The sequence below is a fragment of the Podarcis vaucheri genome (assembly GCF_965113315.1).
Source record: "Podarcis vaucheri genome assembly, chromosome: 17".
Classification (NCBI taxonomy): Eukaryota; Metazoa; Chordata; class Lepidosauria; order Squamata; family Lacertidae; genus Podarcis; species Podarcis vaucheri.
Window position 1 is genome coordinate 13,437,076 of NC_138755.1, and position 16,562 is coordinate 13,453,637.

The 16,562-nt window shown below is 45.2% G+C and overlaps 1 protein-coding gene across 4 annotated transcripts in view; it reads left to right on the forward strand.

Moving 5' to 3' along the window:
- Nucleotides 1-267: 267 nt before the first annotated feature.
- Nucleotides 268-16,562, forward strand: part of LOC309521893 (histone-arginine methyltransferase CARM1-like) — a gene marked incomplete at its 3' end in the record, with an annotated part of 59,176 nt that continues 42,881 nt past the window's right edge. For all 4 annotated transcript variants that reach the window (XM_082205012.1, XM_082205014.1, XM_082205013.1 and 1 more), the window contains exon 1: nucleotides 268-457. In XM_082205012.1, the coding sequence (XP_082061138.1) occupies nucleotides 283-457 (175 nt within the window). In that variant the 5' untranslated portion in view covers nucleotides 268-282. The remainder of the gene's footprint in view (nucleotides 458-16,562) is intronic.

Sequence of the window (16,562 nt, forward strand, 5' to 3'; positions counted from 1 at the left end):
CTGCTGCCAACGCGGAGCTCGACGGAGCGCAACTTGGGCTGCGCTGGACGGGTCGGGGGCGCTGGTGCGCGCGCGGCTTCTTAGCTGGGGGAAGCGGAGCGGGAGCGAAGCAGGCTGCTTTGCTTTCCGTGGCCGCGCGAGGCGCCTCCGACGGGGAGCCCGGCCGGCGCGTGGCCGCCAGGCTCGTGCCCGCCAGGCTCGCGTCCGCCCGCTGCTGCCGCCGCGGGTCTGGCGCGAGGAGGAGCCACGGCCGCCTCGGCTGTGCGCGGGGCAGGAGGCGGCATGGCTGCCCCGGCGGGGTCGGCCTGTCCGACGGCGCCGCGCTTCGCGGTGCAGCTGCGGCTGGTGAGCGAGGAGCAGCTGGCGCAGGGGCCGCTCCTGCTCCGCGCCGGGGCCAAGGCGCTCCGCCTGCAGCTGCAGCCCCGAGACGGAGAAGCCGAGCTGGCCGTGACCGACGGTGAAGTAGCAGCGCGGAGGGGCGCGGAAGGGCGCGCGGGGAGGGAGGGAGAGAAGGGCTGCAGCAGGGCCAGCCGCGCGTCCCCCCCAAGGCACCGGCAAGGGCTGCCTCGCGGGTCACGTCCGAAAGGCTCTCGGAGAAATCAAACGCGTGTCTGGTCTTGGGGGGGGGAGCCGTTCACACGTTACGCTTTTCCCGTGTAATGGGCAGTTGGCGAGGAGGATGAGCTGAGCTCGCACCCGTGGAGTTGCGTCTTCACTCCGGGAAGCTGGGAGGCAGGAGGAGGAAGGGGAGAGCGAAGGAGAGGCAGACTCTGCCCGGAAGCCCTGCTCTGCCATCCCGAATCGGAGAGGGTCCCTCTGCGTTTTGTAACTCGCGGGGACTGAAGGGCAGTCTGCCCATGCTCAGAGATAGCTAGGTGATCTCCGGCTCTCTTTGCAGTTCTGGCAAATGGTTTAATTTGTTGGAAGCCACCCTGAGTCAGATGGGCAGCATATAAATTATTATTATTATTATTATTATTATTATTATTATTATTATTATTATTATCTGACTCAATGGCATGGCACAAATGGGCAGGGTTAATGGAGTCTGTTTGTGGAGCTCTGTCATGCAGAATGTTCTGGGTTCAAAGCTTAGTGAGACCTCACTTGGCTTAAACCGTCCTGCAGAAGGATTCCTGCTTGAGTTCTGACATTGAACAGAGAGCTTCTGTCGGAGATGGAGGACTTGCACTTGATTGCTCCTGCATTAAGGAGGCACCTATCTTAACTGCATTTTAAAAAGTGAACAAATAGAGCAATCACAGCAGCTTGGAACAAGAGGAGCGCCTTCTTTTGCCTGCTGCAAAGCGGGAGAGAAGGGCAGGGGAAAGGGCAGGCAGCCCAGCCCAAGGAGACTCTGCTGGGGGCTTTTTCCTGGCCACCATGGCTTGCTAAGGATGCCCTGCCTTCTTGGCTAGCCAGGAACAGAAGAGAGCAGCTGGGTGAGGCCATTCTGGTCTCACAGTGGCCAGCCAGTTACTCCTGGGAAGCCCGTAAGCAAGCTTTGAGCTCAGGTGTGTAGGCCTTGGTGGTGGGTGGGCTGTGGAAGGACCCCCCGGGGGGGAGCAGGGGGGAAAGTGCTGTGTTCTAGTTGACTTCTTAGTTTCTTCTGTCCTCTAGAGAGCTGAGGTTGGTGGAAACACAGAGCAGGGCCTTTTTTGTGGCAGCACCCCAGCTGTGAATGGCATTTCCTAGACCAGGCGCCCCCAACCTTCGGCCCTCCAGATGTTTTGGACTACAGTTCCCATCATCCCTGACCACTGGTCCTGTTAGCTAGGGATCATGGGAGTTGTAGGCCAAAACATCTGGAGGGCTGCAGGTTAGGGATGCCTGTCCTAGACTCCCCCCTACTCTTCCAGGCAGCTTTTACTTGTTTTTAATAGGTGAAGGTTTGATTCCATTCCTCTTGGTCTTAATATAAATGTGTGTGTGTGCGTGTGTGGTTCATGTTTGGTTTGTTGCTTAATTTTCATATTAGTGTTTTATTTTTTTATTTTCGGCTGCTAGGGCCAAAACGTGGCTTATGAGTATATTTCACGAGTGAATGAAAGCAACACAGTTTAGAAAAACAAAAACAAACAAGATGAATTTTAACAGGGAGAAATGTAAAGTATTGCACTTGGGCAAAAAAAAATGAGAGGCACAAATACAAGATGGGTGACACCTGGCTTGAGAGCAGTACATGTGAAAAGGATCTAGGAGTCTTGGTTGACCACAAACTTGACATGAGCCAACAGTGTGACGCGGCAGCTAAAAAAGCCAATCCAATTCTGGGCTGCATCAATATAGCATCTAGATATAGTATAGCATCTAGATCAAGGGAAGTAATAGTGCCACTGTATTCTGCTCTGGTCAGACCTCACCTGGAGTACTGTGTTCCGTTCTGGGCACCACAGTTCAAGAAGGACACTGACAAACTGTGTCTCCAGAGGAGGGCAACCAAAATGGTCAAAGGCCTGGAAACGATGCCGTATGAGGAACGGTTAAGGGAGCTGGGCATGTTTAGCCTGGAGAAGAGGAGGTTAAGGGGTGATATGATAGCCATGTTCAAATATATAAAAGGATGTCACATAGAAGAGGAAGAAAGGTTGTTTTCTGCTGCTCCAGAGAAGCGGACACGGAGCAATGGATCCAAACTACAAGAAAGAAGATTCCACCTAAACATTAGGAAGAACTTCCTGACAGTAAGAGCTGTTTGACAGTGGAATTTGCTGCCAAGGAGTGTGGTGGAGTCTCCTACTTTGGAGGTCTTTAAGCAGAGGCTTGACAACCATATGTCAGGAGTGCTCTGATGGTGTTTCCTGCTTGGCAGGGGGTTGGACTCGATGGCCCTTGTGGTCTCTTCCAACTCTATGATTCTATGATTCTATTATCTATTCTAGAAGAAGCTACCGTGCCTTTTTTTAGTGTGTTTCCTTTGCTCTGGACTTCAGCTGTCTGGCAGTAACATTCTGGCACATGGGGAACCTGGGCTTTCTCCGTTGTCTAGAGCACAGGGCTTTTGTATTAAGGTACTTTAGTGGGTTAGAGATATTTTGTGGATCTTCTGTTCATCGTGTCCCAAGTGGCGCTTGAGCATCAGAGCCAAGGAGCCAAGTGCAGGGGCTGGAAATGGAGTGGGGGGGGGGAGAAACCCTCAAGAGGCACACAGGCAGTGGGAGAAACTCAGATCTATAAGCTAGGTGCAAAGTGGCTCCTTAAATCAAGGTTACAGTCGCCAAAATGGAATGCCTGGTTGCCGTTTGGAAAGTTGTATAGGCACCTCCAGACAGGGAGACATCAGGCACGTCCTGGCGCCTGGGCTTCTCCGCTTGGTCGTAAGTGGCTGATAGCCTGGTGAGCTTTGCAAACTGGGTACATCCCTTACGGCCTGCTTGTAACTAGGCCTGGGCGATGCATCAATGTCCAGGACCGGTTTGAGGCCCAGAGCAGGATGAAGCCTTCAGCCGGTGGGGCTTGCCTGCTTCCTCCCTGCCCCAGGCACTGGAGGTGGAGGGAGCTGTGGCAGTTTCACCCCAGAGCCTCGCAGGGCCGATGTTCCTTCCTTTTCAACATAGCGATGTATCATTATAGCATGATGTTTAGCTGGTGATATAGTGATACACCGTTATTTAAAAGACTGATATTGCTCAGCCGTATTCATAAGTCAGCTCCATTTGTGACTCCTCTTGTCCAGAGCGGATCCTGCTATGCAACAGGGTGAAGCAACCCGATGCAGAGGGCAGAAATCAGATGGGGGAGGGAATCCTTTGGTGGTTAAAGGCAGGTAAAGGTAAAGGGACCCCTGACCATTAGGTCCAGTCATGGCCAACTCTGGGGTTGCGGCGCTCATCTCTCTTTATTGACCGAGGGAGCCAGCGTACAGCTTTCAGGTCATGTGGCCAGCATGGCTAAGCCACTTCTGGTGAACCAGAGCAGCGCACGGAAATGCCGTTTACCTTCCCACCGGTGCGGTACCTATTTATCTACTTGCACGTTGATGTGCTTTTGAACTGCTAGGTGGGCAGGAGCAGGGACAGAGCAACAGGAGCTCACCCCGTCACGGGGATTCAAATGGCTGACCATCTGATCGGCAAGTCCTAGGCTCTGTGGTTTAACCCACAGCGCCACCTGCGTCCCGTAAAGGCAGATGGGGTCCCTAAAAGGCGCTGCAAGACTTTCAAAAGTTTTAGCTCAGGGTGAGGAAAACAAGTTCAGTTCAACTTCATGCCACAACTTGTCTTTCCCTGGGGCCGGCACTATCTTCGACTGCTACTGCTGCTGTTGAAATCTTTTTGACTTCTGAAATGTGCGAGAAATAAAATATGTTCCATTACTAATATCAAGATTGTGCTAAAAAATATAGCAGAAATGACAGTAGATACTCAAAAGCATTATTAGGGGAACATTAGAGGCTTAAAATAACCACATTGAGCTATACTTGAGTATACAGCAGGATATAAACATTGCAAATAAATGGAATAATATTTTAAGATGTCAGACATTAAAAGGCAGAATTTCAGCCATGTGTGTTGCATTATCCTTTTAGTTTGAACAAGAAAAATAAGCTGCATGCCTAGCACTAGAACAAAACAATATATATATATATATATGTATATGATGTTTTATATGTTGCCAAAGAAGACTGGATTGTTTTCTAAAAAGAATTCTTTTTTTCTTTTTTTAAGTTGATTCCCTACCAGGATCATGATTTGTACAAAACATTTTATTACATTAAAAAAATTCAAATTCCAAAAATGTGGGATAATTTTTGAGAAAGGGGGGGGGATTCGCTTTTTTAAAAAATCCTCTGTAGCGAAGGGGATAGCAGCCCTGAACTGTATTGGAGCAAAGTGCCGTTGGCCAAGGTGGGCTGTTTTTCTGAAGTGCATAATGGAGGGCCAAACCTAATTTTGTGATCCGTGCAGATGCTCCCTAAGAAGGGGGCTCTTCTCTGTGCTGAGGAAGAGAGCTGAATATTTTCTCCTGCATTTGTACAAACTTCTTACAGTAGGCTGGATTATTATGTGTGTGTGTGACTTGGGAAGATTTTCTTCAAAGGTTCCGGAAACGAACCCCGAAGACCTGCCACTCTTGCCCTTTTCTGCAGAATCTGCCCCTGGGTGGCAGCCAAAGTGTCTCTCCCCGCCTGGCCTGGAGCGGCTTCTGCTGGGATGCTGCTCTGATGCTCAGGATCCGGCCGTGCGGGGCTCTTTCACAGATGATGGAAGCAGTGATCTTAACCAGGAAGTGTTTCAGAAGACTTCAGCGCCAGCCTTTCCAAGGCTTTAGGAGAAAACACAGCGGCTGTTTTGTGCTTTTGAGTACTGAATGTGGAGGGGGAGAGAGAGAATTTGTGTCTCAGAGGCAAATATTGATCCAGATGCCGGAGCTCTTGGCTTCGCCTGAATTCATAGGAGCCGTGGGATTCTTCACACAGATGAAGTCTGTTTTAAATGGTTGTCGCTGTCAGGTGGATGAGATATTAATTCGTCTCAAGGGAAAGTTGCGTTGTCAATAAAAGCCGTGAGGATGAGATTAAACTATCCTTTAGCAACATTATTTTGATCACGTTGTATATCTGTGTGCTCAGGGACACTCTTGGTGCCTGATCTGTGACATTCCTGTGAACGCACGGCCCTTTACCTTGGGCTGTCCTAGCAGAGCCAGTGAAAATAATGGGCATGGCATTTCTAGCTGAGGCTCATTCATTTTCCTGGGTCTCCTCTGAGTAGGACTAACATTGGCTACAAAACCTTGTTTGTAGCATCTGTTTTGTGGTGAATATATCATTACATCCTTTTCTTAACAGCCCGTCTGTTAAGAATCTTCTTTTGATGCTTCCCATTTTAATCTCTGTGCATTTCCCATCAAGAAATAAGCAATAAAAATGGAAATAAATACAAAACCTCTGCTGAGAAAACCAGAATAAATGAACCTTAAAGCAAAATGGCAGTGCTTTTGCTAATATTCCTGCCCATATATAAAGTATGGTTGTTGTTTATGAGGATCTGGTGTAATTTATCTGTGCTGCTTTACAATGTGGGTATTAAAATTGTATTTATTGCATTTGAAATATTTTAATAAAATTGCAAATTTCTTAGAGATTTATTTGAAGTATGAGGAGGTATCTAAATTACCTAAAGTTGTTACAGTAAGTGCCACAGTTTTTAACAACAACAAAAGAGATGCTGGTACTGTGTACCCTTTAGTATCCCCTAAAAGAAGCACTGATTAATAATACAGTGGTGCCTCGCAAGACGAAAATAATCCGTTCCACGAGTCTCTTCGTCTAGCGGTTTTTTCGTCTTGAGAAGCAACCCTATTAGCGGATTAGCGCTATTAGCGGTTTAGCGGCTATTAAAGGCTTAGCGGCTTAGCGGCTAAAAGGCTATTAGCGGCTTAGAAAAAGGGGGGGAGAGCGGAAAAAATCGCAAGACTCGCAAGACGTTTTCGTCTTGCGAAGCAAGCCCATAGGGAAATTCGTCTTGCGAAGCGCATCGAAAAATGGAAAACCCTTTCGTCTAGCGGGTTTTTCGTCTTGCGAGGCTTTCGTCTTGGGGGGCACCACTGTAATTGTTGTTGTTGTTGTTGTTGTTTGCCCATCTGACTGGGTTGTCCCAGCCACTCTGGGTGGCTTCCAACAAATTAAACACATTAAGCACCCCTGTTGTCCAGCCCAGACATGGAGGTCCAGCTCAGAGGGTCTTCTGGTGGTTCCCTTCCTGCGAGAAGTGAAGCCACAGGGAACCAGGCAGAGGGCCTTCTCAGTGGTGGCACCTGCCCTGTGGAATGCCCTCCCATCCGAGGTCAAGGAAATAAGCAACTTTTAGAAGACATCTGAAGGCAGTCCTGTATAGGGAAGTTTTTAATGTGTGATGTTTTATTATGTTTCAATATATGCTGTGAGCCGCCCAGAGTGGCTGGGGAAACCCAGCCAGAAGGGTGAGGTATAAACAATAAAATTATTATTATTATTATGAACAAAACTGTCATTAAATAGAATGGAAATTATTATTTTGGCAATATTATTTTGAGTTGTGATGTTCAGCCTCATCACTGATTGCCAACTTAAAAAGATTCAGCCAGCACATTAAAAGGTATATTTCAATGCAAAAAATTGAAATAATACTATGCGTTAAGCTGATGTGCTGGAATAAATTCGTTTATGGGCTAACATTCTTCATGTGAGTATTGTACCAACCCATCATATGATTTATTCAAGCATGTGGCTGGTAATAGATGTCTTTCTGCCTACATATGGTTCTCTTCTGAAGAAGAATCACAATGCCCCTCACTCCCAGTGCCGCAACCACATGGAAATTATGTCAGGTGCTTTTTGGTTGGTTGTTTTTTTTTACACAGTTTAAAACACTTTAAAACTGTTTGGAGAATGGGGGAAGCTAAATTTGTGATGGATACAAAGACCAGCCAATGCACACTATGCAAAAATGGTTTCTGGCGAAGCACATAAGAAAAAAGCAGGCTTCTGATCTCAGTTGTACGTGGTCTCTGCACAGTGAGCTCATGGCTGAAGAGTATGCAAGAGCAGTTACGACTTGCTCATTCGGCATTCAGTTCTCTTATTTATTTCAAGAAATTTTATATAGGTATAGCAAAAAGATCTCCAAGCAATTTGCAATTAATTTCAGTGGCAATAAAAATGCAAACGACATTCAGTAAAATTATCTTTAAGCGTAGATAAAAACAAGATTAAAACCACAGAGTTATATCACAAAAGGAAAGGAAAACTCGTGCCCAGAAAAGCTTAGGTAAACATAAGTTTTTAAAGGTCATGCCTGTCTCACCTCCTGAATTACCCAGAATGGGGGGGGGGGACTGTTGGCAAGGTGGTTTGTCACCATCTGTACACAGGTGTCTGTATTTATGATTAGATTGATAGTTTTCCAGGCTAAACATGTGAAAGTGTTTTATCTTCATTGTATAGTATAGTCGAAAACTATATTTGCATGTGTTACACAGGACATGTTCATATGCAACATTTTGATCCTTCGCCGATGACTTTCCAAATCATTCTGCTCATTCTCTCTCTTTTTTTTTAAAAAAAATATTTTTATTAGGAATTTCAACAAAGCATTTTATCAAAAAACATATCATCCTTAATCCCCCCTATTTCCCCCCTCCCCATAAAATAACCCCCCCCCCCCAGACTTCCCTCAGCTCCTCTCTCTGGTTTATCAACTAATGTTATTCTCTGCATGTTACAAAATCCTTAATTTATCTGACTGGCTATTATCACTAAAAAGTTTGTGAGTGTTTATTCAAAACCTGCCAAGGAGTCCGGTTCGTTTTGTTGTTTCTTTAAGTACTTTGTAAAGGGTTCCCATTCTTCCTTAAAATCACAGTTGTCCTTATCACGTGGTTTATATGTCAGTTTCGCCAATTCCGCGTAGTCCATCAGTTTCTCTTGCCACAGTTCTTTGGTCGGAACTTCTTCATTCTTCCATCCCTGTGCTATTAAGACTCTTGCCGCTGTTGTCGCATACATGAAAATGTTTTTCAATTTCCTTGGCAGGTCTTTTCCTACAATTCCCTAACAGAAAGGCTTCAGGTTTTTTTTTTACAAATGTTAATTGGAACATTTTCTTCAATTCATTATATATCATTTCCCAGAATTTTTTAATTTTACAACAGTCCCACCACATATGATAAAAGGTCCCTCCTTTTTCCTTACATTTCCAATATATATTTGAAGCAGTTTTATACATTCTTCCTATTTGCACTGGTGTTGTGTACCATCTGTACATCATCAACAGAGAGCAATCTGTAAATTTTAAGTCAGTTTTCCACAATCTTTCCCAGTCTTCAACATTCTCATTCTCTCTTGATCCCTTGGCAGGGCTGTTGTTCAGGATGCTCTGAAATAATGGTGGGAATCGCTTTCCTCCGTGTAAAATATACTTTGTATCCACCAATTAACAGACTTTTCATTTGGGGAAGGGATGCAATTAATAACCATGGGTGCCTCGCTCAGTTTACTGTTAGTTGTTGTATTTTTACACGGTGGTGTTGTGTTGTCTAGGCTGCTCATAATGTGCTGGATTCAGAACATATACCAAGGAAACAATAGTAACCCCCAGTGATACAAAACATTGAAAACAGCTCATTTTGTGCCAATAGAAAGCCCACAAGGCAGTTACGTGCCTGAGAGGACCAAAAAGTTTCTGTCTGGCAACTGCATCCGTATGGGATTTATGTAGACACCGGTCTCACCTTTCAGTGCAATAAAACTAATAAAATGGGAAATCCACAGTAGGAAAATGCAAATGCTAAGAGCTAGGTGATAACATAGCAATTGCATGAGCACATAAACAAGGCTTTAGTAAGTGCCCGAAAGCAGTCCAGGGTGGCTGCTTGCCTGACTTCTCCCAGGGCAGAAAAGGCCCTTCCTTTTGGTGTCACCTGAGGGATGAGTGCAGTTGTTGTTGTTTAGTTGTTTAGTCGTGTCCGACTCTTCGTGGTACCCCATGGACCAGAGCACGCCAGGCACTCCTGTCTTCCACTGCCTCCTGCAGTTTGGTCAAATTCATGCTGGTAGCTTCGCAAACACTGTTCAACCATCTCGTCCTCTGTCGTCCCCTTCTTCTTGTGCCTTCTATCTTTCCCAACATCAGGATCTTTTCCAGGGAGTCTTCTCATGAGATGGCCAAAGTATTGGAGTCTCAGCTTCAGGATCTGTCCTTCCAGTGAGCACTCAGGCTGATTTCCTTAAGAATGGAGAGGTTTGATCTTCTTGCAGTCCATGGGACTCTCAAGAGTCTCCTCCAGCACCATAATTCAAAAGCATCAATTCTTCGGCGATCAGCCTTCTTTATGGTCCAGCTCTCACTTACATACATCACTACTGGGAAAACCATAGCTTTAACTATACGGACCTTTGTTGGCAAGGTGATGTCTCTACTTTTTAAGATGCTGTCTAGGTTTGTCATTGCTTTTCTCCCAAGAAGCAGGCGTCTTTTAATTTTTTGACTGCTGTCACCATCTGCAGTGACAGTCTGGGTGCAGACTGCAGAGCAACTCAGCGAAGGCTCTCTGCGAACTGCAGGCCTAGGCAAGAAAGTGCCTTCTCTTGGCTACATTTAACCAGGTGTTTTCCGATTAAAGTCAATGAAGCAGCATCTGCATAACTGAGCTGTGAATCTGTTGCAGTGAACGAAAGTCAATTTTAGAGCTATGTGTGGTTGAATTTAGTCAGACTTCAGGAAGGATGTAGTTTCCTCTTCAAATGGTATATAAGAATTGTAGGAGAAAATAGATTTTCTTCGTCTTAAAGTATCACAATCTCTTGAAGGGCATAAACGTGCTTTAATCTTTAATATCATAATTAAGAGTAAATAAATGTAAGGGTCAACAGATTCCATGTTCTTCTGTCCTTGGAGCACATATTAATGTTGGATGAGAACCTTATATTTTCAGAAGAAAAAAATGATGAAAAGAAGTAGACAAAATCAGATAAAGGAAGATCACTTTCAGATCCTATTGAAGTCTTACATAAAAATTGAATAGCAATATACTCTTATTTGTGCCGGCTGAGAAGTTCAACAGAGTCCAGTGGGCTTCACTCCCAGGTCCTGCAATTCTGTGCACATCTGCCTCGAACATCAGCCCCACATGGCATTCAGTGAGACTTTCCCCAGTAAATTGTGTAATGCTGGGATAGCAGCCATAAAACTCATAGTTTGTAGCCAACTAGGCTTTACTCAAGAGTAAGGTAAAGGTAAAGGGACCCCTGACCATTAGGTCCAGTTGTGACCGACTCTGGGGTTGTGGCACTCATCTCGCTTTATTGGCCAAGGGAGCCGGCGTACAGCTTCCGGGTCATGTGGCCAGCATGACTAAGCCGCTTCTGGCGAACCAGAGCAGCACATGGAAACACCATTTACCTTCCCACCAGAGTGGTACCTATTTATCTACTTGAACTTTGACGTGCTTTCAAACTGCTAGACTGGCAGAAGCGGGGACTGAGCAATGGGAGCTCACCCTGTCGCGGGGATTCGAACTGCCAACCTTCTGATCAGCAAGTCCTAGGCTCTGTGGTTTAACCCACAGCGCCACCCGCGTCCCTACTCAAGAGTAGACCCACTGAAATCAGTGGACCTACTGTAAGTTAGTCTTTTCAGTGGATCGACTCTGAGTAGGACTAGCATCGACTACAGCTCATCTAAAATGTTCATCCTCCTAACCTAAATTGGATCACAGGAGAAAGAAAACATAATATGAAAATCTGGATGATAGAACTTTGTCTCTCCTATACTGTACTGGAAATCTTTTGTCCTGCAGCTTTTTCTTGCTGCTTGCATACGAGCTGCTAGTTTTTCACTGCAGAACCATGCCAAACTTGCCCTGCTGTTGTGCTGCATTTTAGCATTTATTTTCCTGCATGAAACAGCTTCATCATATTCCTTTGTAAGCAAGAGCTGTGGTGTCTTCAGATTTTTGCAGCAAGACGTGCTCTTCCTGTCGCTGTTTCCTATTTTTGGAGAGCTCCTTTCACGCGCTTTCTTGCAAAATATGCCTAAAGGAAAGTAGGGATTTGATGTGTAACCACAGAGTAGAAGTGCATGTCAAAATCATGCTAATCTAATATAATTGTATCATACCACAAACACCAGTTGTGTCTGGCAAATCAGTCCACTGTTTTCTCTGGGCAGAAGATTTCAATCATTAAAACACCACCAGTGGAGAGTGTTACAAATTTGCTGCTGCTTTTTGTATTGTTTGTCAGAATGTTATTGTGGAAACTAGGGGAAGAAGCAGCCAGTGACACAAACTGGATACATATTTAAGGTTCATTTCAAGATGTACAGTATGGGGTCAAACTAGGAGATATGCAAATACTTGATCTAGTCTTAATTCTTTTAAAAATTTACCCAGTGATTGTTGGGCATGGCAATTCCGATTGGGCCAGGTTGCGGTGGTTAATCCTTTCCTTCTCAAAGCCCCCAAAACACACACACACACACACACACAGAGAGAGAGAGAGAGAGAGAGAGAGAGAGAGTTGTGGATGCAAATAGAACATTATTTTTAAAGGCACACATTTATTTAACTTATTTATACAGTATTCTGCCTTCCAGGACACACATCCTTTCAATGTGGCTTACAAGTGGCATAAAAATACATCAGTACAGTGGTGCCTTGCAAGACGAAAATAATCCGTTCTGTGATTCTCTTCGTCTAGCGGTTTTTTCGTCTTGCAAAGCAAGCCCATTGACAAATTAGCGGATTAGCGCTATTAGTGGATTTTAGCGGCTTATCTGCTGATTGGATCAGCTGATAAGCTGCTTAGCGGCTTAGAAAAAGGGGGGGGAGGAAAAAACCCCAGCAGGAACTCGCAAGACATTGTCGTCTTGCGAAGCAAGCCCATAGGAGATTCGTTTTGCGAAGCACCTCCAAAACGGAAAACTCTTTCGTCTAGCGAGTTTTCCGTCTTGCGAGGCATTTGTCTTGCGGGGCACCACTGTAATGTCCCAATAACAATCTCAAATAGCAAGCCCTCAATATCCCCCCCCCCTTTGGCCCATGGTCAGGGATGATGGAAGTGGCAGTCCAATATCTGGAGAGGCCAATGTTGGTGACCCCTTGCAATTCTCTTTTTACAAGGCTGAGCCTGTCTCCAGTTATCTCAGGGTTATTAGAGCACTATGATCCCAACCTTACTGGCTGACAACAATTATTTCAAGAACATCAGACAAATTGATTTCTTTAGGTGTGTGTCTTTTGCCACTACAGTACTACCTCGGGTTACATACGCTTCAGGTTACAGACTCCGCTAACCCAGAAATAGTGCTTCAGGTTAAGAACTTTGCTTCAGGATGAGAACAGAAATTGGACTCCGGCAGCACGGCGGCAGCAGGAGGCCCCATTAGCTAAAGTGGTGCTTCAGGTTAAGAACAGTTTCAGGTTAAGAACGGACCTCCGGAATGAATTAAGTACTTAACCCAAGGTACCACTGTACTAACTTCAGATATGAGCCCCACATTCCATGACAAGTACTGGGTACTTGTTTGCCTCTATCCAATCTCTTTATTATTTTTTAAAAGATTTGAATAATTTCCTTTGCCATTATGCCTCATTTTAGATTTTCTCCCATTTTTAAAATGCATTGTAAGGAAGGAAAAAAATGTAAGAGAGAGAGAGAAGTAAATGAAGTCGTAGAATATAATGTATATGTGTTAAGCTTTTTATTCTGGTGATGGTAAATTCGTTTGTTTATCCCATTGTTTTTGTTGTGGATATATAAAATGAACAAAGAGATAAACAGACAAACACGTTTTTGAAAGCTACAGTTCTTGCAGCTTGTGATATATCTGACTTGGGGCTTTGCTATGTCTGGCTGAAATTTTTGTTCTCTTTTGTTGCCCATGTGCATATGGTATTTGTTTAACCACAGTTAAGACTGCTATAGCACACCTGACATCTTAATACATGGAACCCAGAGGAGAGTAAGAGAAATAACCAGTTCTTCTTGGAAAATAAAGTGGAGACATGTGTATGGAAGTATAGATCTTGCAGATAAATCTGTTTTTCAAGTAAACAAGCACAGTCTAGACAGACTTTCAGCAAAGGGATAAAGAGTTTTCATTTCAAATATCATTGAGCTGTGAAGGCAAAGTTAGGCACAACTTGTTCCTCAGGAGTTTTTCATTAAGGTTTTTATTACACGCAAACATCAGCATTTAGTATTAATAAAAAAAGTGTCAACTTCAGTTTTTAGAAAATGAAGCTGTGTGTTGTGTGTCTTCTAACCCTCCTGTAAGGAAAGTGAGCACTGTTGTTGCTGAAACATATTCTCAATTTTTGTGGCTGCAAATATCCCCCCGATTTTCTAATTACTAAATTTGCAGCATAGATCACTGACACACAAGCGTGTTTATCCATTTTAGCCTATTTGGCAAATATTTATCAGTGCTTTTATGCGTGTAGCAGAACAACATCCCCCCATTAATATATGCCATTTGCAGTGAAGGATATTAAGGTATTGCAAATGATGTCATTGCACATTGAAATATTTGTTTTAAGCTACTTTTGTGTTTGAATCTGGTAAACCTAATAAAACGGGCAAGCTTTGCTGTCAGGGTGCTGTGCTGGTGGCCTTACCTTGAGACTCAGGCTGCTCTTACTTACATTTTCTTTTGCCATCGGTGCAGATGAGGCCTGGTGCAGAGCAGATGGATTATTCATTGAACCATCTAAAGCAGAGCTGTGTTCCTGTTCTAAAATTCCACCTTCCCCTTTTCTTCGAATCATTTTTCTTTTTTTGCCTGATCAATGTTTAATTTTAAAACCAGCAATGCATATTCATTGCTTTCTTTTAATCTTGGTCGTCCGACGCTGTGCGGCAGGAAGCAGGTGGCACCTGGGGGCATCTCTGTCGAGTTTATTACTCCCCACCCCAGCCTTGTAATGATTTCCAGTCTCCCGCCAGACATGGTGCGTAGCTCTTACGCTAAAAGGCTTCTGCCAGTTTTCTCCTGTAAATGAAAGCTCCTTTGGGAGGAAAAGAAGCTCTGCTTATTTATTGGGGTTATGCCTTCATGCAAAGGTTAACATGTGCGACTCTGACGGCACGCCACAGCGCTCCTTTCAGCCCAGACGCTGCTGGAGTTCTTCCGCATTGGTACCTGACACCCAGCAGCCAGCCTTGTGTAGGTTGAGCCAATGTTACAGATGCAGTTAGATATTCACATTCAGCTAATGTGTTCGCAGGTGGGGTTGGCAGCAGCATGTCCAGAGCAGAAGCATTGGCTCCAAAGACCGGCTGGAGAGATGGTTGGCTGGAGCCTGCCCTACCTGGCCCTCGTTCCGCCCCCCAGCCAGCATCCAATTGGCTAGGCGGAGAGGGGGCGGAGCAACGGCCAGCAAGCAAACCCAGGCACAGGAAGCCCGCACCGGGTCGCAAACCCTGCCCACCAGTTTGATGAGTGATTGGCAGATCCAAGACTTGCTTTGCAATCAGGTTTGGCAGTTCAGATCAGAGACCCAATCTGGGTAGATTCAGCTGCTATCTAACACGGCATATTATTATACCGTGCAGCACAGAGAAAAAAACTACAAAATCACATTCTGTCTTGTCCAGCAGTGTTTGAAATTCGCCAGGCGCCAGGAGCATTTTGTACCTGGCTATTGCGCTGTGGGTTAAACAACAGAGCCTAGGACTTGCTGATCAGAAGGTTGGTGATTCGAATCCCCGCGATGGGGTGAGCTCCCGTTGCTCGGTCCCTGCTCCTGCCAACCTAGCAGTTCGAAAGCACGTCAAAGTGCAAGTAGATAAATAGGTACCACTCCAGCGGGAAGGTAAACGGCGTTTCCGTGCGCTGCTCTGGTTTGCCAGAAGCGGCTTAGTCATGCTGGCCACATGACCCAGAAGCTGTACACTGGCTCCCTCAGCCAATAAAGTGAGATGAGTGCCACAACCCCAGAGTCGGCCACGACTGGACCTAATGGTCAGTGGTCCCTTTACCTTCTTATTGTCCACTTGCAAGCAAGGGAAGATGCCCAGGCGCCAGGATTGCACCTGAGGTGCGTGCCTGGGGATCCATGGATCTGGACTGTTGTCACACCCCAGCAACACATCCTGTAGAATTCCAACTCTCCTATTTTCTCACAATCATAATGAATTTCAGGAACTAAAAAGTCACATTGAAAAATACAACTTTTGAGCCGTCTGGTCCCAAGATGGCAACTAGTTTTGGCAACTGTAACCCTGGTTTAAGGACCCATTTGGCACTTAGCTTATAGATAGGAGTTTCTAACACAGTCGAAAGTTATAGATCTTGGTGCTTGCCATCTCATCCTTCTCTTAGGTTAGTTGTAACCTATTTCTATAGGGCTGCTCTCTTGATCAATGAGGGAGGCTCCTTTTCTGCAGCCTAACCACCCACACTGAAATCTCTGGTTTTCTGTAGCATTTGAACAGGATATCAAAGCTCTAATAGATTTTGAATCCAGACAGACAGTTTGACAGCAGCTATGCAAAATATTAGTGTCTTAATCAGATGTCACTTTTGTGCAAAAACTCCTTTTGTCCCCCCTGCTTTTGTGTGCCTGGTAAATTAGTGGATATTCAGACAAGTTAATTATATATTATAGCATTCAAATATGACAGTTCTTTTCCTATAGAATAGGAAAAATAGTTTTTGCATGGTGAGCTAAACATATATCTTCTTCTTTCTGCCAAAAATAAGTAAGCAACAAGATGGCTTGCATTTGTGGGTCTCAAACTACGTGCTAGCTTTGCATCTTGTAAAACCATTTGCAGATAGTTATAGCTATTATGTCTCCGCCCCTTTTATTATGTTGTTGTTTAGTCGTTTAGTCGTGTCCGACTCTTCGTGACCCCATGGACCAGAGCACGCCAGGCACTCCTGTCTTCCACTGCCTCCCGCAGTTTGGTCAAACTCATGCTGGTAGCTTCGAGAACACTGTCCAACCATCTCGTCCTCTGTCGTCCCCTTCTCCTTGTGCCCTCCATCTTTCCCAACATCAGGGTCTTTTCCAGGGAGTCTTCTCTTTTCATGAGGTGGCCACAGTATTGGAGCCTCAGCCTCATGCTCTGTCCT